The sequence below is a fragment of the Capra hircus genome, chromosome 7, assembly GCF_001704415.2.
Source record: "Capra hircus breed San Clemente chromosome 7, ASM170441v1, whole genome shotgun sequence".
NCBI lineage: Eukaryota > Metazoa > Chordata > Mammalia > Artiodactyla > Bovidae > Capra > Capra hircus.
In genome coordinates this window covers 100644242-100668592 of record NC_030814.1, presented here as the reverse complement: position 1 = coordinate 100668592, position 24351 = coordinate 100644242, and the positions used below count along the sequence as shown (strand labels likewise).

The 24351-nt window shown below is 44.5% G+C and overlaps 1 protein-coding gene and 1 pseudogene across 1 annotated transcript; both read right to left on the bottom strand.

Annotated features, from left to right (window-relative positions):
- On the bottom strand, window positions 9076–10035 carry LOC102190315 (annotated as a pseudogene).
- Window positions 16978–17919, bottom strand: LOC102185647 (olfactory receptor 1I1-like). Its single transcript, XM_005682229.2, has one exon. It carries the CDS (start codon window positions 17917–17919, stop codon window positions 16978–16980), a length of 942 nt encoding a protein of 313 aa, XP_005682286.2.

Sequence of the window (24351 nt, the reverse complement as noted above, 5' to 3'; positions counted from 1 at the left end):
AGTATTGGAGCTTCAGCTTCAGCATCAGTCCTTCCAATGAATATTGTATTGATTGGATTAAATATTCAGGGTTGATTTCCTTTAGGATTGACTGGTTTGATCTCCTTGCAATCCAAAAGACTCTCAAGAGTCTTTTCCAATACCACAGTTCAAAGCATCAATCCTTTGGCACTCAGCCAACCTTGCTTTTATTATTAGTTGCAGGTCTGCTGGGCTCTCTTGATGACCAGGTGTCTGCACAGGCCCCAGGACATATTTGACAATTGGCCACCTGCTGTCAAACCAAGAGCTGCCCTAGTGCCCTACTTTTAAGGCCTGGGGATGCTGGTGTGGCTACCAGGGCTTCATAGGTGCTAGTTGTCCCAGAGGTAGAGGAGGCAACCTGAACAGAGGAGTACACTGGTCAACCCCCTATGAAAACCTAGACACAACCGCTCAAAAGGAACTACCCTGGTTGGCAGTACACCATGTGTGTTGTTTACCCATGATTGCTAGGAGAATTAAGCACTGTCTACATGACTCCACAGGGAGTGGACAACTAGAAGCTAGAGCCTGGTCTCTTTTGGACCCTGCCCCATGTGCCTTTTACCTTCACTGATATTATTTTTATTTAATTTTTTAAAATTAATTTTTATTGGAGTATAGTTGCTTTGCAATGTTGTGTTAATTTCTACTGAATAGCAAAGTGAATCTCATATATATATATATATATATGTATATATATGTATATAGACACACCCACCCTCTTTTTTGGATTTCCTTCCCATTTAGGTTACCACAGAGGACTGAGTGGGGTTTCCTGGGCTATATAGTAGGTCCTCGTTAGTTATATGTGTTATATATAGTATCAGCAATGTATATATGTCAATCCCAATCTCCCAGTTCATCCCACCTGATGATTTTAATTTGTATCCTTTCTCTGCAATAAACCATGAATATAGCAACTTTGCTGAATTCTGTGAGTCCTTCTAGTGAATCACTGAACCTGAAGGTGGTCTTGGGGGGACCTCCCACTACACAGATTCATAGAGAGGGCAATGATTCCCCAGAACCCTGATAAATGTACATTTGGAAGTAGGAGCTTCCTTTCCAGGACCTTGGGCTCAAGTCTTAATGAGTCCTTTATTATGTCTTGTTGGAGTGGCTTTCTAGCCACTCCCAGCAGCAGATCTGGTGAGGACTTTTGCCCCTTGAGAACCACACATGGGGCAGGACTTGAGCTCTTCCAAGTCATCCACCTGGGAGGTGGATGGGAAAGTCACCCACCTGGGAGGCCATCCAACATCATGATGCGAGAGGGATCAGGTTTTAGGGTCACACAGGTTGGACTAGAATTCCTTCCCACCCCATCCGATTCAGCATGTGACCTTGGGACAGTCAGTTCCCCTGTATAATCCTCAGTGTCTGAATCTCTCAAACTGATCCGAATACCCAGTAAAATCCCATATGGAGAGAAAGAAATGTTATTGTACTCTCATACTGGCCAGGGAATCTTTCCCTGGTGCTGGGAAAGACTGAAGGCAAAAGGAGAAGGGGACAGCAGAGGGTGAGATGGTTAGATGGCCCGACTCAATGGACAGGAATCTGAGCAAACTCTGGGAGATAGTGGTGGACAGAGGCACCCCCTGCCATATCCATTGGGTTGCAAAGAGTTGGACATGACTTAGCGAATGAACAACAACAACTGGCCAGCGTCGTTCATCCATCAATCCTCTCATCCATCCACCCATCCATCCATCAGTTCATTCATTCCTTAATTTACTCAACAAGTACATTTTGAGCAGCTGCTGAGCCCCATGATTGAAAATAAAAGGCTGCAGTTCATGGACCAAATTTCATGCTACTGTTGATAATTTTGTTTGGTAATTAAGACTTTCAAACCTAGTGTTTGTGAGGGAAGAGTTAGTGATGTGACCATAGGATTAATATGTCCAGTGATTTGTAATTTTAGGAAGCCCACACTAGATTTTAGACAGGATTTTCTGGGTTGCAAATTAGGGATCAGACAGTTGATACAGAAGATGGAAACTTCTTCCTGATTTCTTCTTTTTGCGATGTCAGTTCAGTTGCTCAGTCGTGTCTGACTCTTTGCGACCCCATGGACCGTAGCATGCCAGGCTTCCCTGTCCATCACCAACTCCTGGAGCTTACTCAACTCATGTCCATTGAGTTGGTGATGCCATCCAACCATCTAATCCTCTATCATCCCCTTTTGAGAGGTAGGTGAGATATTTTGGTATTTTGAGATATTTTGGTAGTTACTATATTTGGGAACATCTGTTGCAGGTAGAGCTTCCCAGGTGGCCCTAGTGGTTAAAAAGCTGGCAGCACAGTTGCAAGGTAGCCAGCCATATTAAGAGAGGCAACTATGCTGGAGGGGCAGGGTTGAGGAGTGCCAGCCACTAAAACCTTCTGCAATATTATTTTACTTTCTTTAAAACAAGCAAACAAAAGCTCCACTCCATGCTACATTTTATCACTATAATTTGGGGGAGCAGGATACACAGAAGGTTAATATTAGTTGAGATTCTTTCTGCATTAATTTGATGAGTTCAAAACATTTTTCCATGCAATGGGAAAAAAGTACTATTTTTAATAAAGCGTTTAATGTAGTTTGTATCGGAGTATAGCTGATTAACAATGTTTTTATACAGGTGGACAGCAAAATGACTCAGCCATACACACACTTGTATCCATTCTCCCCCAAATTCCCCGCTCATCCCGGCTGCCACATAGCACTGAGCAGAATTCCCTGTGCTATGGAGCAGGTCCTTGTTAGTTATCCATTTTACTTACTTATTTTTAAAATGTTTTATTTTGTATTGGGGGATAGCTGATGAACAAACACTGTTGTAATAGTTTCAGGTGAGCAGGGAAGGGACTCAACCATACATATGCATGTATCCTTTCTCTTCCAAACGCCCCTCCCATCCAGGCTGCCACATAATGCTGAGCAGAATTCCGTGTGCTATACAGTAGGCCCTTATTGGTTATCCATCTTAAATATAGCAGCCTGTACTTAAATAGAGCAAGTGTGTCCATACCAAACTCCCTAATTATTTCTTACCCCACCCAGCCCCGCTGGCAAATGTAAGTTCGTTCTCTAAGTCAGAGTCTCTTTCTGTTTTGTAAGTTCCTTTGTATCATTTCTTTTTAGATTCCACATATGAGGGATGTCATACAATATTTCTCCTTCTTTGTCTGACTTAGCCACTCAATCTCTAGGTCCATCCATGTTGCTGCAAGTGCCATTATTGCATTCTTTATTTCAAATTTATTTTTAAATTGGAGAAAAATTGCTTTACAATGTTCTGTTGGTTTCTGCCATACAATTTCACCCTTTCTAATGACTGAGTCATATTACATGGTTCTTGGGCTTCCCTGGTGGCTCAGATGGTAAAGAATCTGCCTGCAATGTGAGAGACATGGGTTCAGTCCCTGGAGGAGGATGATCCCCTGGAGAAGGGTGTGGCAAACCACTCCAGCATTCTTGCCTGGAGAATTCCACGGACAGAAGAGCCTGGAAGGCTACTGTCCATGGGGTTGCAGTCAGACAAGACTGAGCAACTTTCACTTTCATACTTTCACATATGTTCAGTTCAGTTCAGCTGCGCAGTCGTGTCTGACTCTTTGTGACCCCATGAACCACAGCACGCCTCCCTGTCCATCACCAACTCCTGGAGCTTGCTCAAACTCAGGTCCATTGAGTCAGTGATGCCATCCCACCATCGCATCCTCTGTTGTCCCCTTCTCCTCCTGCCTTCAATCTTTCCCAACGTCAGAGTCTTTTCAAATGAGTCAGCTCTTTGCATCAGGTGGCCAAAGTATTGGAGTTTCAGCTTCAACATCAGTCCTTCCAGTGAACACCCAGGACTGCTTTCCTTTAGGATGGACTGGTTGGATCTCCTTGCAGTCCAAGGGTTCATATATGTACCACACCTTTAAAAAGTACTGTATTTTGTGACATGTAAAATGATAGAAATTCAAGTTTCAGTGTCTATAAATAAAGTTTCATGGGTGCTTGGCCCCACCCTTTTCTCAAAGTATTGCCTTCCTCGTTGTAGCATCAGAGCTGAGTCATTGTGACAGAGGCCTTACGGTCCATAAAGCTGCCATTCATTTACCCTTTGGCCCTTTACAGAAAAAGCTTGCTCATCACTAACGCATGGTAGGACTTGGCAACAGGTCTGTTCTGAAGCACCTGCCCTCCTGTATTCTTGCTTAACCCCCGGTGGTCCCCTCACCCTGAGTCCGATCCCCCCTGGTGAGGTCTGATCACAGCCCCCTGCACACTTCCTCTGTCCTCACTGTGGGCTAAGGACATACCGGTCTCCGTGATTTCCCTGAACAGCCCAGGCTCTGCTGTTTCCTCCCAGAGGAACCAGGATCTGTTTCCTAAAAGGAGTTTTTAATCCATTTTGTGACGTTCCACTATTGCCACCTGCTGGCCACTTATTCAAACTGTAGCTGTAATGCTTTTAAAGCTTTTGCGTAGAACCTCTTCCGACCCTGTCCAGGGCAGGGAAAAATGGAAAATGCCTGTGGAAAAAATGCCCCAGATTTGGATCTCTCATGTCCCTGAAGACATATTTAGGGCCCAGATCTCCACAGCTGTTCTCTACCCCCATCTATTCCAGTGATCCTCAAATTTTAAGGCTCATATAACTCCCCTGGGATGGTTAAAATGATGACTTAAGTGGTCTGATATGGTGTCTGAGTCTTCATTTCTGTCAAGCTTCTCGTAATAATGATGACTCTGATTCATGGACCACTGAGTATCAGGCTTTCCTTTTTCTATAGAAAAGAGGTCAGTTAAATGGGAAGGAAATCTAAAAAAGAGGGGATAAATGTATATGTACAGCTGGTTCACTTTGCTGTACAGCAAAAACTAATGAAACATTGTGAAGCAACTCTACTCTGATAAAAGTTAATTTAAAAAGAAATCAGAAAATCCCCCTGTAAAGGGCCAGATAGTAAATATTTTAGATTTTGCACAGGATACACTGTAGCTTGAAAAGATTTGTGTGTGTGTGTGCTCAGTCATGTCAGACTCTTTGCGGCCTCATGGATTGTAGCCCACCAGCCTCCTCTGCAAGGAGATCCAACCAGTCCCTCCTAAAGGAGATCAGTCCTGGGTGTTCATTGGAGGGACTGATGTTGAAACTGAAACTCCAATACTTTGGCCACCTGATGCGAAGAGCTGATTCATTTGAAAAGACTCTGATACTGGGAAAGATTGGGCAGGAGGAGAAGGGGACCACAGAGGATGAGATGGTGAGATGGCATCGCCGATTCAATGGACATGGGTTTGGGTGGATGCTGGGAGTTGGTGGTGGACAGGGAGGCCTGGTGTGCTGCGGTTCACGGGGTCGCAAACAGTCGGATACGACTGAGCGACTGCACTGAACTGAGCCTCCTCTGGCCATGGAATTTTCCAGGCAAGAATACTGAAGTGGGTTGCCATTTCCTTTTCCAGGGGATCTTCCTGACCTAGGGATTGAATCCATGTCTCTTGCATTTCCTACATTAACAGGCAGATTCTTTACCACTGTGACACCTGGGAAGCCCCAAAACAGTCACAGATGATGAATTGACTAATGAGTGTTGCTTGTTGTTGTTGTTCAGTCACTAAGTTGCTTGTTGTCATTGTTCAGTCACTAAGTCACAGAAGTCCAACTGTTTGTCACCCCATGGACTGCAGCACGCCAGGCTTTCCTGTCCTTCACTATCTCCTGGAATTTGCTCAAACTCATGTCCATTGAGTCAGTGATGCCATCCCAAATCTCATCCTCTGTCGTCCCCTTCTCTTTCTGCCTTCAGTCTTTCCCAGCATCAGGGTCTCTTTCAATGAGCTGGCTCTTCGCATCAGGTGGCCAAAGTATTGGAGCTTCAACTTCAGCATCAATCCTTCCAATGAATATTCAGGGTTGACTTCCTTTAAGTTTGACTGGTTTGATCTTGCAGTCCAAGAGACTCTCAAGAGTCTTCTCTAGCACCACAGTTCACAAGCATCAATTCTTCAGCCCTCAGTCTTCTTTATGGTCCAATTCTGTTCCCATAAAACTTTATTTATGAGCTCTAAAATTAGAATTTTACATAATTTTAATGTGTCATGAGGTAGTCTTCTTTTAAAAAATTTCCAACTATTAAAAAATGTAAAAGCCATTCTTAGCTTTCAGGGCACACAAAAACAGGCTGTCGGTTGAATTTGGCCCACCGACTGCAGTTGGTAAATCTGTGCTTTGGGCACCGAATTCTAGACAATATTGTGTGTTGTTGAGACAGGGGGCTGTAGAATGGGTCCTCTGTTTGAACCTTCACTATTTCTTATTAGAAGCTGCACTTTTTAAGTCTAGTTTCCTCATCTGTAAAATAAGGAGTTATATTTCCTACCTTGTAGGAAAGGTAGGGGTCCCCAACCGCTGGGATCTAATGCCTGATGATGTGAGGTGGAGCTGATATAATAATAATAGAAGTAAAGTGCACAATGAATATAATGGACTTGAATCATCCTGAAACCATCCCGCCAACACCCTGGTCCATAGAAAAACTGTCTTCCATGAAACTAGTCCCTGGTGCCAAAAAATGTTGGGGACTGCTCTTGTAGGCTTTTTGTTTAAAATTTAATGAGATAGTGTATTTAAACGGATGATGCCCGTGCAGGGCACATAATAAATCTCAGCTATTGGTATCCTCACTGTCATCACACTGAGACCAAGGAATTGAATTCATGCAATCTGAATCCTTCAGATTTTCTCCAATTGTAGCACAGACTCCTTTAACCAGAACATAGGGTGGATCCTTAACCAGAACACAGGGTAGTCAACACTTGAGAGGATATATCTGGGCATGGTCTTTGCATGATGCCAGCCCTTCCTAAACTAACTGTACTAGTTTTCTAGGGCTTCATAGCAAAGTATCACATACTGTGTGGCTTAAACAACCGAAGTGTATCCTCTAACAGTTCCGAAGGCCAGAAGTCCAACATCACAGTTGTCAGCAGGGTTTATTTCTTCTGGAGATGGTGATGGAAAGTCTGTTCCATGCCTCTCTCTTAGCTTCTGGTGGTTTCCTGAAATCTCTGGCATTCCTTGGCTGGTAGAAGCATCATCTCCATCTTCACCTGGCCTTCTCCCTTCTCACATGTCTGTGTCCAATTTCTATCTTTTTATAGGGGTGCCAGTTACAGTGGAGTAGGACCCTAGTGACCTCATTAGAACTAGTTATCTTGGAAAAGAGCCTATTTTCAGGACAGGTGCTGAGGTGCTGGGGGTTAGACTGAGACATTAGACTGTGACATATCTTTTTGGAGGACACAACTCAACCCCTAACTCGACCTCTGTCTCCATCCCAGCTCACTGCATCCGCTTGTTGCTGACAGCATCTATAGAATCATATAGGGTTTGGAGTCAGGTGATGGAATCCCAGGAAGCATATGGACTCTCAAGCTCGCCCAGGGCAAGTGTCCTCCCACTGCAGCCTCTGCACTGCCTGCTTCAGGACCACCTGGATAGCCTGCTAAGAAGCCAGATTCCAGGATCCAGTATCAGGTTGCTGAATCGCAATCCCTATGATCCAAAGGGCAGCATCTCCTGTGTCCCAATCTGGGGGACACGAGAGGCCTGTTTAAGACTGTGATCATCGTGCAAAGTCAAGCCACTAGGTTCCCTGTGAGACTGAGAATGGTGGTTGCTGAGTTGGACAGCAAGTCAGCTCATCTCAACAGAAGCTCTCAAAGTCCTCCCCCAAGTCACTTATGAAGCACAGCAATATAATACACATGGCTAATACACACTGTTTTATCAATATTAAAATGAGAGGAGCTGGTCTTTCATCCCACAAGGATTATCCACATAGCAATCCTATAAACCTCAGAGAATTTCAGGCTACTTCAGAGTAGCATAGAAATGCTACTCTGGTCTTCATGGAAGAAGATAAACCATGGCAAACATAGGATGGTGAGGAATCTGGCTGCATTGCATGAGACCCGGATTTGATGCCTGGGTTGGGAAGATCCCCTGGAGAAGTGGGTGGCAACCCATTCCAGTATTCTTGCCTGGAGAATCCCATGGACTGAGGAGCCTGACAGGCTACAGTCCGTGGGGTCACAAAGAGTCAGACATGACTGAGCAACTAACACTTTCACTTCACTTTCTTTCACTTTCCCTTCCCATAGCACTTTATTTCTCTCTTAGGAAATGCATTTACCAAGTTGATCTGTGATGACTTATTGGCATATCTCTATTCCCACCAGATTCTGAATGTTTTGAGAGCAGCAATGGATATATTCCTGTGTCCCATGCACTGAAAAATGGTCACCGAACATTGGTAGGCGCTGAACAGCTATTCTGCCCTAGGACTGAGGGGGCTACTTTATGGACCACTAGGCCCCCTCTGGGACAGAGACTTGTCACTTCTGAATGAACACCTAGTGAGCTAATCCCAGCACATGCTCTCAGGTTCCTCCCCCAAGTCATTAGGAAACATGGCTATATATCTGGCTAATGTACATAGTCTTTATCAATATTAAAATTGATATTAATTGAATGTAGCTTATCTTTCCTTCAATAAGGATTATCCATGTAGCAATCCTATAAGCTCAATACCTCAGAGAGTTTAAGGCTACTTCAAAGTCTCCTCTATCCTGACCTCGAGGGGTCAGATAAATCATGGAGAAAAACCCATATCTTTCCCGTTCTGTATCACTCACTTCATCATCTCTTCTGACACAATCACCATGTGGCCCTGTGACCGTTTGCTGATGCGTCTGCATCCCCCACCAGATTCTGAATGCCTTGAGAGCAGAGATAGGATGTATTCCTGCATTTCAGGGACTGAACAGTCGTCCTGGAATATAGTAAAAGTGTTAGTGGCTCAGTCGTGTCAGACTCTTTGCGATGCCATGGACTGTAGCCCACAAGGCTCCTCTGTCCATGGGATTCTCCAGGCAAGAATACTAGAGTGGGTAGCCACTCCCTTCTCCAGGGAATCATTCAGACTCAGAGATCAAACCTGGGTCTCCTGCATTGCAGGCAGACCTGAGCCACCAGGGAAGCCCAAGGAACATGGTAGATGCTAAGAAACTATTCTGCCCTCAGACTGAGATGGGACTACGTTGCTGACCAGTTTCCTCAGAGCTGCCTTCATGTTCTTGTTCCTTAGGCTGTAGATAAAGGGGTTCAGCATGGGGATGACCACCCCACACATCAAGGCAGCTGCCTTGTCCTTCTGCGAGGAGGTGGGAGATACTGGCTGCAGGTACGCAGAGAAGATGGTGCCATAGAATAGAATCACCACGGTGAGGTTTGAGCCGCAAGTGGAGAAGGCTTTCTATTTGGCCTGAGTAGAAGGGATCTTGAAGACTGCCCAGAAAATGCAGATAGAAGAGGGGAGGATGCATGTGAGAGGGCTGATGCCCATGATGATGCCGAAAACAAAGATCACCAGCTCGTTGGTGTGTGTGTCTGAGCAGGAGAGCTTCAGCAGGGGCATGAGGTCACAGAAGAAGTGGGGGATTTCAGAGCCAGCGCAGAAGGTCAACTGAGCCATGAGGCTGGTGTGGACAATGGACTGGAGGTTGGTGATCAGCCACGACCCCACCAGCAGCAGCCCACACACCCGGGGACTCATGATGGCCAAGTAGTGCAGAGGGTGGACAATGGCCACGAACCGATCAATGGCCATCACAGCCAGGAGGAAGCTGTCCATGGTCCCAAACAGGTGGAAGGCGTACATCTGGGCAAGGCAGCCTGCAAGGGGGATGGCTTTGCTCTGAGTCCAGAGGTTCACCAGCATCTTGGGGACCGTGGTGGAAGAGAAGAAGATGTCGATGAGGGACAGGTTACGGAGGAAGAAGTACATGGGTGTGTGGAGGTGTGAGTCTGTGATGATGGCCAGGATGATGAGCAGGTTTCCAAAGATGGTGACCAGGTACATGGGCAGGAACAGCCCAAAGAGGAAGATCTGATGCTCTGGCTTTTCTGAGAGTCCCAGGAGGAGGAATTCTGAGACTGCTGTTTGGTTTTCTAGCTCCATGGACAGCCCGTGTCTGCTAGGAAAGAAGGGCAGAGGGAAGTGATGTAAAGCTGGGAATCAGAGGTGGAATTCTAGTCTCAGCTCCCTACATACCTGTACATTCTGTGAAAACTCATGGAATTCTTATAGCTCCCTTCCTTGGAATTTTGTTTTCCTAAACAAAGCCATCCATGTTTGAGACAGTCTCAAAGATCTAACTAAGTTGTTTTGAGACAACCTGTCTCAAGGTATATTGTTTTGAGACAATTTTCTCAAGGCTATATTGATCATAAACACCATTGTTTTTCTTCAGTGAAGCAAAGTTTCATAGAAAACAAAATTGGGAGAAATCAAATCCAAATATGATTATCTTCTGTTCTCCTTTCTCTTCCTTCCCCCTCGTCTTTCTTTCCTTTCCTCCCTCCCTTTCATTCTTCCATCAGTAACACATAATCTTAGCATCAATTTTGGGTTCATGACTTTTGGTATAAGATGAATAATACTCTTCTGCTCTTCCAATGAAACTCAAGTTTGTTAGGGGCATTTTGTGATCTATTAATGTTACTGTGTGATCACTAAATCCTAAAGGAAATCCACCCTGAATATTCATTGGAAGGACTGATGCTGAAGTTGAAGCTCCAATACTTTGGCCACCTGATGCAAAGAGCTGACTCATTGGAAGAGACCCTGATGCTGGGAAAGATTGAAGATAGGACGAGAAGCTTGTGACAGAGGATGAGATGGTCAGATGGCATCAGTGACTTGATGGACATGAGTTTGAGCAAGCTCCGGGAAATGGTGAAGGACAGGGAAGCCTGATGTGCTGCAGTCCTTGGGGTCGCAAAGAGTCAGACATGCCTGAGAGACAGAACAACAATGTGATCACTAGGTAGACTCCCTCTTTCTTTCCTTTCTTTTGCGATGAGGATCAGTGTTGAAAACTCTCGCCAAAAGGCGGGAACATAAATGTATATAAACATACTTTTCACATTTTAATTTGAATCCAGCAGATAAATTTATTCACTGGGCTTCCTGATGAGGACCGAGAACGTTTCTCTAATTATGCTTACATCGATGGTAGATCCGTGTTAGCAGTCTTGCCTTAGCCATATATGTAGGCTGAAGTCTATGCTCCAGTTGGTTTCATGAGCATTGAACAGGAAATGATCCTTGCTAACCCATCTAGGTGCAGAATCCTTTCAGATCTCAGTATGTTTTACAATGTTATATGGAAATTGCTCTCAATTACCTTACTCACAACTAATTTTACAGCAATATATTTTAGTGATTCCTTTTTATTAAGACTTTACAAAGCATTCAGTTTGATTTTCGTAAACCACATTTCCCATTTCCTCCCTCCCTCCTTGCCTCCTTCCCTTCCTTCCTCTTTTCTCTTGTAGTTTGTGGAACCACATCATATTAGTTACACAATACATTTACAGCAGCCACTATAATCGGCATAATCAGGTTTAGGGTTATTTAAAATGAGTCAACTCATCTAAGCAGAAATGTTTCAGCAAGCTAGTGATTAGCCTCCAGGCCTCAAGCATTCAGCATACGGTGGCAACAGTCAGTTTATTTTCAGCAGAAAGAGAGACTTTGGATGAACCCAGAAATTTGGTAAAGTGGGAGTTTTAAAGGGAGCTTTCACAGTTACAAAAGACTATCTGGAGCCTTAAAACTAATGGTGTTTCGGAAGTATATTTGCTCTCAGCAGTTGCTTTGCAGGACAAGAAATTTTATATTTTTTTATATTCTAGAGCAACTGTCACTGCCCATTAAAAACAGTTTTGCATTACAATATACACTGTTGTATCTTATCAATCAGATGTTCAAAAAGTTTATTCAAAATAAAAACTCCCAACCTGGACTATTCAAAGGTAAGCTGTTTCCATGACAATGAGAAAAGTGTGATTAGATGTCTAACTGACAGAAAGCAGAATGTGCTACATGCTTATTCCTGATTTGAATATGATGACAAGAAAAGTGAGTTTGTAAAATAACATTCTGACATGAACTGATAGGAAAATATGGATGAGAGGAGTGAACAGGAGAGAGCAAGGTTTAAAGAAATGCAGACATGTAGGCATGCTTGATGCTATTCCCATTCACTCACTTTAAGTTGAGAATGAGTTTGATCCTAGTTTTGTTTCCCCATCTATTTAGAAAGTCCCCATTATTACTAGCACGTTCATATCAGAAGTCCAGAGAAAGCAGATCTTCACTGTGTTCATACAAGACCACCAAAGGCTGGTTGCATTTGCCTCTCCAAGTCCTCATGTCCCGGTGGGTAGTGTTTATCCTTCCTTTAAGCTAATGAAGATTTATCGAGAATGTGTTAGGGTCTAGGCACTAAGCTTGTTTTGTATGATACATGGACAATATAGAAAAAAATCAAAATGACGTGATTCACCAGGTCCTTGTAAAATGTTAATATTGTCTTTTTGAGAGACATCTCTAGTGGTTAAGGATCCATCTTTCAGTGCAGGGGAAATGGCTTACATGGCTGGTCAGAGAACTAAGACCCCACTCTCCAGAGTGTCCTCTCCCAGCCCAGACTGAGCCTCCAGTCCCCTAGGTGGCAGTGATGTACAGTCCAGGCTGAGAACCACTGCCCTAGAGCAACCAAAGACTTCCTGTCAACAGTTGCAAAGGTGTGGCCAGGAAGGGACTCTCAGTAGTATATGCAACCGAGAGAAACCTGCATACTAAGTTGCTTCAGTCATATCCGACTCTTTGCAACTCCATGGACCATAGCCCTCTAGGCTCCTCTGTCCATGGGATTCTCCAGGCAAGAATACTGGAGTGGGTTGCCATGCCCTCTTCCAGGGGATCTTCCCGACCCAGGGATCAAACTCGTGTCTCTTAGTCTCCTGCATTGGCAGGCGGGTTCTTTACAAGTAGTGCCACCTGGGAAGCCCTAGACAGACCTGAGCATCACCCTACAAAAACCCAAACCCTTGTAAAGTAACTGCATCTCTGTTGGAGACCTGTCCAGTTTAACAAGGAAGACCTGTGCTGCTAATCTTCCTAAAGCCCTCTTTTACCACCTCTTCACCTCCAGTGGTCCTGTTCCTAACAGCAGGTATTAGCATGTTTTCTTTGTTCTTGAAACACCTTGGGGTCACGTATCACCTTCCTTATACAGACTGACCTATATACTAGGTTTACCCACTGTGGTGGTGGTGTTTAGTCGCTAAGTTGTATCTGACTCTTTTGTGAGCCCATGGACTCTAGCCCACCAGGCTCCTCTGTCCATGGGATTTCCCAGGCAAGAATTACAGGAGTGGGTTGTCATTTCCTTCTCCAGGGCATCTTCCTGACCCAGGGATCAAACCCACATCTCCTGCGTTGTCAGGCAAATTCTTTACTACTGAGCCACCAGGGAAGCCTTATGATTACCCACACACTTCAGTAACCCTTAAAACGTTTCCAAAGACCCATTGTCTTGGAAAGCAGAGAGATATGAATCTGAAATACTCATAATTAAATAATTTAACCTAGTGCTTGTTGACAGCACAGAGTTTAGCTTTGAAACACCACTGCTCAGAGTGTGTGAGTGGCCATTCTCAGAAGCAGTGGAGTGTGAGAGAGTGAAAAAAAGTCTCAGCTCAAATGAGAGACCAAACGCTTCCAGGCTTGGTGGCCCTCACCAGCTCTATCTCTCTTTTTCTCTCTGAGTTGTTGCGAAACCCACACGTACTTTACAGATATTGTCATTAAATGCCTCCGTTGTGTTTCTGTCAGCAATGTGTTCCCAGGCTTTGAGAACTGGGGACCTATCTAGGTAAGAAATGAGTTAACGAAAGGAAACTCCCCTCATTGCTAGAAAAAGACAATATTTTTTCAGCTGCGCTAGGTCTTCGTTGCAGTACTGGAGTTTCTCTGGCTGTGATGAGTGGTCTCCCGAGCACGTGGACGCCAAAGTGTGTAGGCTCAGTTGTTGTGGCCCTATGACAGTTCCCATGCAGGGTGGTCTGGAGGTTCATACCCCTCCTCAGGGTGCTCAGATGCCTGAGTCCATGTCTTTTCACTCATCTGACCTTGATGGAAAATCCACAAAGACAGGGAATTTATATTGTTAATTTCACCAATGAAAGCTCTTAGAAATTAATAAATAATCAGTTAACGTATGTTGGATAAATAAAGGTATCAAACACGTCTTGACTGTAAGTCAGGTGCTGTGCTTGGCACAGGGGCTTCAGTCCTTATTACAATGTCTTCTTGTCGGTCGTGGGAAGTGATCAGTCTTCATTAACCTGGTGTAGTCTCTACCAAGGGCTTCCCTGGTAGCTCAGCTGGTAAAGAATCTGCCTGCAGTGCAGGAGACCCCAGTTCGATTCCTGGGTCGGGAAGATCCCCTGGAGAAGGGATAGGCTACCCACTGCATTATTCTTGGGCTTCACTGGTCGCTCAGATGGTAAAGAATCCACCTGCAGTGTGGGAGACCTGGGTTCTATATCTAGGTTGGGAAGATCACCTGGAGGAAGACATGGCAACCCACTCCTATATTCTTGCCTGGAGAATCCCCAAGGACAGAAGAGTCTGGTGCGGGTCAGTCCAGGGGATCGCAAAGAGTTGGCTACAACTGAGCCACTAAATACAGCACACACACTTCCTACAAAGCACATCTTGAGTAGGATTAGGGAATCTCTCTTCTACTCTTTTTTTTTTTTTTTTGCCACACCATGCAGCATGCAGGATCTTGGTTCTCCGACCAAGATGGACCTATGCCCTGTGCACTGAGAGATGGAAATCTCAACCTCTGGACCACCAGGGAAGTCCTCCCTTCTACTCTTGAATCAAAATGTTGTCCAGGGACTGCCATGGTGGTCCACTGGTTAAGATTTCGCCTTGTAATGAAGAGGGTGAGAGTTCAGTCTTTGTTCAGGGAGCTAGGATCCCACATGCCTTTGCCTCCAAAACCAAAACATGAAACAGAAGCAATATTGTAGCACATTCAGTCAAGACTTTAAAAATCGTCCACATCAAAAAAATTGTCGGTGGACTTGAATCTTTGGTGTTGGGGTGTCCAGTCATGACTCCCACTTCTCTTCCACTAGGTAGCCTCTCTATTTCCTGGGATCCCTTTAGTTTTACCTTTCCCCCGACTGGCTTTTTGATTTCTTAAAAATGTTAACTTTTAAAATGTGTTAATACTAACTCTTGGTTAAGAAAGTAGCCATGCAAGGACAAAATGAAATGATGTCCATTAATTCAGGTCCCCATTTATCCAGTTCTTAACATGTCCCCTTAATGGATAACTCCTCTAAATGACTTCTGTGTAACTTCCCAGAATCTCTATCTCTACACACACACACATGCACGCACACACACACACACACACACACACACACACACACACACACACTTCCTTCTGGGAGTATGAGGGAGAATCTGTCCATGCCTCTCTCTTAGCTTCTGGTTGTTTGCTGGCAACCTCTGGCATTTCCTGGCTTGTGGAAGCATCACCTTGATCTCTGCCTTCATCTTCATGTGGCCTTCTCCTTTGGGGGAATGTCTGTGTCCATATTCTATCTTTTTATAAGACAGTCAGTCACAAGGTCATTGGGACCCCCTCCCCCAATGACCTCATTTTAACTTGATGACCTTAGTAAAGACCCAGTGGCAGATTTTATTTTCTTGGGCTCCATAATAACTGTGGACGGTGACTGCAGCCACAAAGTTAAAAGACGGTTGCTCCTTGGAAGAAAAGTTGTCACAAACTTAGACAGCATATTAAAAAGCGGACGTCACTTTGCCAACAAAGGTCTGTATAGTCAAAGCTATGGTTTTCCCAGGAGTGATGTACGGATGTGACAGTTGGACTGTAAAGAAGGCTGAGTGCTGAAGAACTGATGCTGTCAAACTGTGGTGCAAGAGAAGACTCTTGAGAGTCCCTTGGACAGCAAGGAGATCAAACCCGTCAATCCTAAAGGAAATCAAGCCTTTGGAAGGAATATTCATTGGAAGGGCTGATGCTCAAGCTGAAACTCCAACACTTTGGCCACTTAATGTGAAGACCCAACTCACAGGAACAGACCCTGATGCTGGGAAAGACTGAAGGCAGGAGGAGAAGGGAACAACAGAGGATGAGATGGTTGGATGGATGGCATGACCAACACAATGGACATGAATTTGAACAAACTCTGGGAGATAGAGAAGGACAGGCAAGCCTGGTGTGCTGCACTCCCTGGGGTCACAAAGAGTCAGATATGATTTAATAACTGAATACCACCAATGAGAAAGAAGTACTGGGTATGAAGTACCCATATGATTTGACATGTTTTTTGTTGTACACAATTCACCCCCTAATACTAACTCTCTGTGGATCCCAGGCTGCCCATCTGCTTGTTGATGATAGTACCTGTAGCACCAGGGTCCAGTCAGCCTGCTGAATCACAATCACCATGATCCAAATGCCATTACCTTCTATGTCCCAATCTGGGGGACATGGGAGGCCTGTTGATGATAGCGGTCCTCCTGCAAAGTCAAACCACTAGACTCTATGTAAGACTGAGAACTGTGGCTGCTGAATCCAATAGCGAATCAGCTCATCTCAAAGTCCTTCCCCAAGTCATTAGAAAGCACGGTGATGTAATACACCTGGCTAATACACATTGTCTTTGTCAGTATTAAAACTGAGCACAGCTAATCTTTCCTTCAAAAAGGCGAAATCCTATAAGCTCAATACCTCAGACAGTTTAAGGCTACTTCAAAGTCTCCTCTGCTCTGATCTTAAGGGGAAAGAGATCGTGGGGAAAATACACATCTTTCCCTTCCTGTAGCACTACATTCATCTCTGTTGACACAATCACCATGTTGCTCTGTGATGATTTATTGGCATGTCTCTATTCAGCCACCAGGCTGAATGTTTTGAGGGCAGAAACAGCGTGTATCCTTGTGTCCAAGGCACTGAACAGTGGTCCTGGAACATGGTAGGTGCTGAACAACTTTTCTGTCCTAGGACTGAGAGGTAGCTGCTTTGCTGAATAGTTTCCTCAGAGCTGCCTTCATGTTCTTGTTCCTTAGGCTGTAGATAAAGGGGTTCAGCATGGGGATGACCACCCCACACATCAAGGCAGCCGCCTTGTCCTTCTGCGAGGAGGTGGGAGATACTGGCTGCAGGTACACAGCGAAGATGGTGCCATAGAATAGTGTCACCACAGTGAGGTGTGAGCCACAAGTGGAGAAGGCTTTCCATTTGCCCTGAGCAGAAGAGATCTTGAAGACTGCCCAGAAAATGCAGATATAAGAGAGGAGGATGCATGTGAGAGGGCTGATGCCCATGATGATGCCGAAAACAAAGATCACCAGCTCGTTGGTGTGTGTGTCTGAGCAGGAGAGCTTCAGCAGGGGCATGAGGTCACAGAAGAAGTGGGGGATTTCAGAGCCAGCGCAGAAGGTCAACTGAGCCATGAGGCTGGTGTGGACAATGGACTGGAGGTTGGTGATCAGCCACGACCCCACCAGCAGCAGCCCACACACCCGGGGACTCATGATGGCCAAGTAGTGCAGAGGGTGGACAATGGCCACGAACCGATCAATGGCCATCACAGCCAGGAGGAAGCTGTCCATGGTCCCAAACAGGTGGAAGGCGTATATCTGGGCAAGGCAGCCTGCAAGGGGGATGGCTTTGCTCTGAGTCCAGAGGTTCACCAGCATCTTGGGGACCGTGGTGGAAGAGAAAAAGATGTCGATGAGGGACAGGTTACGGAGGAAGAAGTACATGGGTGTGTGGAGGTGTGAGTCTGTGATGATGGCCAGGATGATGAGCAGGTTTCCAAAGATGGTGACCAGGTACATGGGCAGGAACAGCCCGAAGAGGAAGATCTGATGCTCTGGTTTTTCTGAGAGTCCCAGGAGGAGGAATTCTGAGACTGCTGTTCGGTTTTCTGGTTCCATGGACAGCTTTTGTCTACCGTGAAGGAGAAAAGGAGGAAGATGAGAGACATAAAACTTGGAGTCAGCGATGGAGTTCTGTCTCAGCTCCCTGCAAACCTGTGTGTTTTGTGAAAACCCATGGAATTCTTACAGCTCCCTTCCATGGATTTCTGTTTCCCCAAGGAAAATCATCCATGTCTGAGAATGAGTTCAGTTCAGTCGCTCAGTCGTGTCCGACTCTTTGCGACCCCATGAATTGCAGCACGCCAGGCCTCCCTGTCCATCACCAACTCCTGAAGTTCACTCAGATTCACGTCCATTGAGTCAGTGATGCCATCTAGCCATCTCATCCTCTGTCGTCCCCTTCTCCTGCCCCCAATCCCTCCTATCATCAGAGTCTTTTCCAATGAGTCAACTCTTCTCATGAGGTGGCCAAAGTACTGGAGTTTCAGCTTTAGCATCATTCCTTCCAAAGAAATCCCAGGGCTGATCTCCTTCAGAATGGACTGGTTGGATCTCCTTGCAGTCCAAGGGACTCTCAAGAGTCTTCTCCAACACCACGGTTCAAGAGCCTCAATTCTCCAGTGCTTGGCTTTCTTCATAGTCCAACTCTCGCATCCGTACATGACCACTGGAAAAACCACAGCCTTGACTAGATGGACCTTTGTTGGCAAAGTAATGTCTCTGCTTTTGAATATGCTGTCTAGGTTGGTCATAACTTTCCTTCCAAGGAGTAAGCATGTTTTAATTTCACGGCTGCAATCACCATCTGCAGTGATTTTGGAGCCCAAAGAAATAAAGTCTGACACTGTTTCCACTGTTTCCCCATCTATTTCCCATGAAGTGATGGGACCAGGTGCCATGATCTTCTTTTTCTGAATGTTGAGCTTTAACCCAACTTTTTCACTTTCCTCTTTCACTTTCATCAAGAGGCTTTTTAGTTCCTCTTCACTTTCTGCCACGGATAGTCTCAAATGTCTGACTTAGTTGTTTTGGGACAAGTTAGGTATTGTTCATAAACAGCCTCATTTCTCTTCATAGAGCCAAGCTTCATAGAAAATCAAATTGAGAGAAATCAAGTCCAAACCTGATCATCTTCTTTCTCTTCTTTCCCCTTCATCTTTCTGTCTTTCCTTTCCTCCTTTCCTTTCCTCTTCCATCAATAAGGTGTAATTTTAGCATCTCTTTTGGGTTCATGACTAGGGATATAAGGATGAATAGCACTTTTCTGAAGAATCCAATGAACCCTAAGTTCATTAGGGGCACTTTATGATCTGCTCCCAGGTGATGACTAGGTAGACCCCTTCTCATTTGTTGTGATGAGGACCAGTGTTGGAAACTCCAGCAAAAGAGTGGAAACATAAAGTGGACAAACATACCTTTCACATTTTAACTTGAGTCCAGTATGTAAATTTATTCATTGGACTTTTTGATGAAGACCAAGGTCTTTTCTAGTATGAGGAAATTGGTGGTAGATCTGTATCAGCTGCCTTGCCTTAGCCATATAGATAGGCTGAAATCTGTGTTCTGTTTTTTTTCCATGAATGTGGAACAAGGAATTCAGGATCCTTGCAAAACAATCTGGGTACAGAATCCTTTCAGATTTTTACACTTCTACATCCAAACTGTCTTCCATTACCTTGCTCACATCTATTTTGACAGCAGTATTTAAAAATGATTCCTTTTTGTTATTAAGTCTTTACAAAGCATGCAATTTGGATTTCATGGAACCATATTTCTCATTCCTTTCCTCCCTTCCCCTTCCTTCCCTCTCTCCCTCCATTCCATCCTTCTTTCCTCCTTTCTCTTATAGTTTGTTAATTTTTATAGTATTATTTAAATAATACATTTGTAGCAGCAACTGCAATCAGCATGATCAGGTTTGGCGTTATTTAAAATGACTCAACTGAGCAGAAATGTTTCAGCAAGCTAGTGAGTAGGCCCCTGGCCTCAAGCATTCAGTGCACTGGGACAGTAGTCATGTATTTTCAGGGGAAACAGTGACTTTGAATGAACCCAGAATGCTGGTAAAGTGGAAGTTTTATAGAGAGCTTTCACACTAACAAAAGAATATCTGGAGCTTTAAAGCTAATGGCATTTTGGGGACTTCCCTGGTAGTCCAGGCGCTAAGACATCATGCTCCCTGTGCAGGGGGCCCCGATGCTGCAACTTAGGAGTCTGCAGGCTGCAACTTAAGAGTTGAGTTCACCTTCTGATTTCTTCTTTGTCCTGTTGGTTGCTCAGGAGCATGTTGTTTAATCTTCACATATTTGTGAATTTTTCAGTTTTTTTCTTTTAATTGATTTCCGTACTAAGAAAAAAATAAAGATCTCAAATAAACAACAACAACAAAAAAAGAGTTGAGTTCACATGCCCATGTGCCACAACTAAGACCCAGCACACCCAAATAAACAAAATATATATTTAGAAACAAAAAGCTAATGGCATTTTGGAAGTACATTTGGCCTCAGCAGTACCTTCACAGGACAAGAAATTCTGTATTTTCATATGATCTAGACAAACCATCACTGCTCCTTGAAATAGTTTTGCAACCTCAGTAAAATATACACTGTTGTATCATGTCAAACAGATGTTCAGAAAGTTTATTCAAAATAAAAACTCCCAGACACAGCCTGGACTATTCAAAGATAAGCAGTTTCCATGACAACATGGAAGGTGTGATCAAGTGTCAGTTGACACAAAGTAGAATGTCCTACATACATATTCCTAGAGTTAATATGATGACAGAAAAGCAAGTTTGTAAAATAACATTCTGACATGAACTAGTATGGAAATATGGACCGAAGGAATGAACGGGAGAGAGCAAGTTTTATAGAAATGCCAACATGTAGTCATGCCTGATAGTATTCTCATTCACACATTTTAAGCTGACAATGAGTTTGATCCTAGTTTTGTTTCCCCATCTATTTAGAAAGTTCCCATTATTTATTGGGAATTAGCAGGTTCATGGACATGAACTTGGGCAAACTTCGGGAGATGGTGAGGGACAGAGAGGCCTGGTGTGCTGCAGTCCATGGGGGTCGCAAAGAGTCGGACATGACTGGGCGATTGAAAAGCAATGACAATCAGGTTTATATAGAAAGTTCAGAGAAAGCAGGTTCATACAAGACCACCAAAGCTTGGTTGCGTTTGCCTCTTTAAGTCTCCATTTTCCTGTGAATGTGTTTATCCTTCCTTTAAATTAATGAAGACTTATAGAGAAAACATTACGTGCTAGGCACTATATGTGTCTCTTATGATACATAGACAAATAGAAAAAAAAAACCAAACACCAATGTGTCATGATTCACCAGGTCCTTATAAAATGTTAACATCATCTTTTTCCAGCAATGAGAGGATTTTCCTTTGTTGCCCTCATTTCTTTTAAAAAAATTTTATTTATTTTAATTAGAGGCTACTTACTTTACAATATTGTAGTGGTTTTTGCCATACATTCACATGAATCAGCCATGGGTGTACATGTGTTCCCCAACCCGAACCCCTCTTCCACTTCCCTCCCCATCCCATCCCTCAGGGTCATCCCAGTGCACCAGCCCTGAGCACCCTGTCTCATGCATCGAACCTGGACTGGCGATCTATTTCACATAGGATAATATACATGTTTCAATACTATTCTCTCAAATCATCCCACCCTCGCCTTCTCCACAGAGTCCAAAAGTCTGTTCTTTACATCTGTGTCTCTTTTGCTGTCTCACATATAGGGTCATCATTACCATCTTTCTAAATTCCATATATATGCGTCAGTATACTGTATTGGTGTTTTTCTTTCTGACTTACTTCACTCTGTATAATAGGCTCCAGTTTCATCCATCTCATTGGAACTAATTCAAATGCATTCTTTTCAATAGCCGAGTAATATTTCATTACGTATATGTACCACAGCTTTCTTATCCATTCGTCTGCTGATGGACATCTAGGTTGCTTCCATGTCCTGGCTATTGTAAACAGTGCTGCGTTGAACATTGGGGTACACGTGTCTCTTTCAATTCTGGTTTCCTAAGTGTGTTTGCTCAGCAGTGGGATGCTGCCCTCATTTCTTACCTGGTTAAGTCCTCTGGTCTTAAATCCAATTTCTGACAAGCACATATGAGGCATTTAATGGCAACAAAAGTGTTGAGACTTCTAAGGAGCAACACTTAATTTTTTAAAAAAATTTTCTTTTTTTTTTTTTAGGCTGAGCTGCATGGCATGTGAATTCTTAGGTTCCTGACAAGGGATCGAACCTGCATCCCCTGCAGAGGGGGATGCAGAGTCTTTAACCACTGGACCACCAGGGAAGTCCCCAGAGTTTCTTCATGTGTAGATTTCACAATGACTCTGAGAGGTATATGGTGTTGACCACAACTGATAATAGAAAGACTGGGGCTGGCACTTCTCTGGCAGAGTAGTGGTTAAGAATCCACATTTCCATGCTTCCACTGCAGAGGTCATGGGTTCAGTTCCTGGTCTGAACCCACATGCCAGGTGGTGCAGTGGAAAAAAAAAAGATGGGGGCCGAGAGGGATGTTCTGGGCACTCAGCCTGCAGGTGGCTGGCCTCTTAGTTGAACTGATATTTATTTTCACTCTCTCAAACTCCATTGCTTCCGAGTATGGCCACTCACACCCTATGAGCAGTGGTGTTTCGTAGTTAAAATCTGCCAACATGTTCTAAGTCATCCTCTTCTATGAAAGTGTTTTAGATTCTTATCTACCTGCCTTCCAAGAACTTTGGTTTATGGAAAGATTGAAGGTTTGCTGAAGTAAATGGGACTACACAGTATATAGTTCAATCAGGATAAGAAAGGTGATGGGTGACCCCATGGTGTTTTAAGAACAAGGAAGAGATGCTAATCCCTACTATGAGGAGCAGGACCATGGAAGGTGAACAGGTGGTGAAAGGGAGCTTTAGAAAAGTGAGCGGCGCAAGCTCTTCCTGGATAACCTCGAGAGATCTCCGGCAGAGATTCAATTAATTTTCAAGGATTTTTAGAGTTGGGTTTGAGGTTTTTATAGGGTGATGCTCAGGTTTCTCTGGGCTGCCTGTACTCCTGTGAGTCCCTTGCTGGCTACACATTTCCAACTGTCTTTGGTTGTTGACAGGAAGTCCTTGCTCGCACTAGGACAGTGGTTCTCAGCCTTGAGTATACATCAGTGCCGCCGAGGGAGCTGGTTAAAACCCCATGCCTTGGAGTGTCTGGGGTGGGGCTTGAGAAACAATAGTTCTAGGAAGTTCTCAGGGGACACAGCTGCTACTGGTCCAGGACTGTACTTGAAGAACCTCAGCTTTGAAAAAACTGTTTTATGGTGACTCCATCCACAGACCCAAAACGCTTTTTCTCCATATGACTAGCTATAGTGAGTTTGTCCTCTGTACCTTTTGCCCTCTCACAGACTATAGAATTGCTCTTGGTCCCTCTTCTTTTTCTCATTCTCCCTCTCCCCTCACAGACTCTCTCCTTTCAGAAAGAGGTGCAGTTCCTCTTCCCCAGCCCCTCCAGTTCACTCCTGTTCTCCATCCTTGGCTGACTTACCAGGAGGGTGTTACCAAGAGAATGGTCTTGGCGGACTCCGTCTCCACTGGATCCCACAGGATTCTGAGGTCAATGCTAAGACACCAGGAAAGATGTGAGGAGACCTGCCAGCTGTGACATCTGAGGGGAGTCTGATGTCTGTGGTGTAGAGGAGGGAATCGTGTATTCCCACCCCAGCTGGGGTATGTGAACAGGGTCGCAGCAGGGTATTTAGAGTTTGAGGGCTCTTGGGCATTTTAATCCCATGACTCCTTGTTAAGGGGGAAGATGCTAATTGTCTTGTTTGTATTCTTGCCACTTGTGACCTGTTGTCTGGGGTATGGGCACTTTGGGATAGCGCAGTGGGTGACAAAGTGGAGGATACACTCCACTAAGGATACAGTCTCACTAGGAAACGCCCTAGTGTCCCTTCCCAGCCCAAACTGAACCTCATGGCAGCTCCCATGCAGGGTGGTCTGGAGGTTCAAGCCCCTCCCCAGGCTGCTCAGGTTCCTGAATCTATGTCCTTTCACTCCTTCCATCATGAAGGAAACTCCAGGAGGATAGGGAACTTATACAGTTTGGTTCACCAGTGAAAGCTCCTGGAAAGTAATCAGTAACTTTATGCTGCATAAATCAGTATCAGTTCAGTTGCTCAGTCATATCCAACTCTTTGTGACCCCAAGGACTGCAGCATACCAGGCTTCCCTGTCCATCACCAACTCCTAGAACTTGCTGAAACTTATGTTTATCGAGTTGGTGATGCCATCCAACCATCTCATCCTCTGTCATCCCCATCTCCTGCCTTCAATCTTTCCCAGCATCAGGCTCTTTTTCCAGTGAGTCAGTTCTTTGCCTCAGGTGGCCAAAGTATTGGAGTTTCAGCCTCAGCAACAGTCCTTCCAATGAATATATAGGACTGATTTCCTCTAGGATTGACT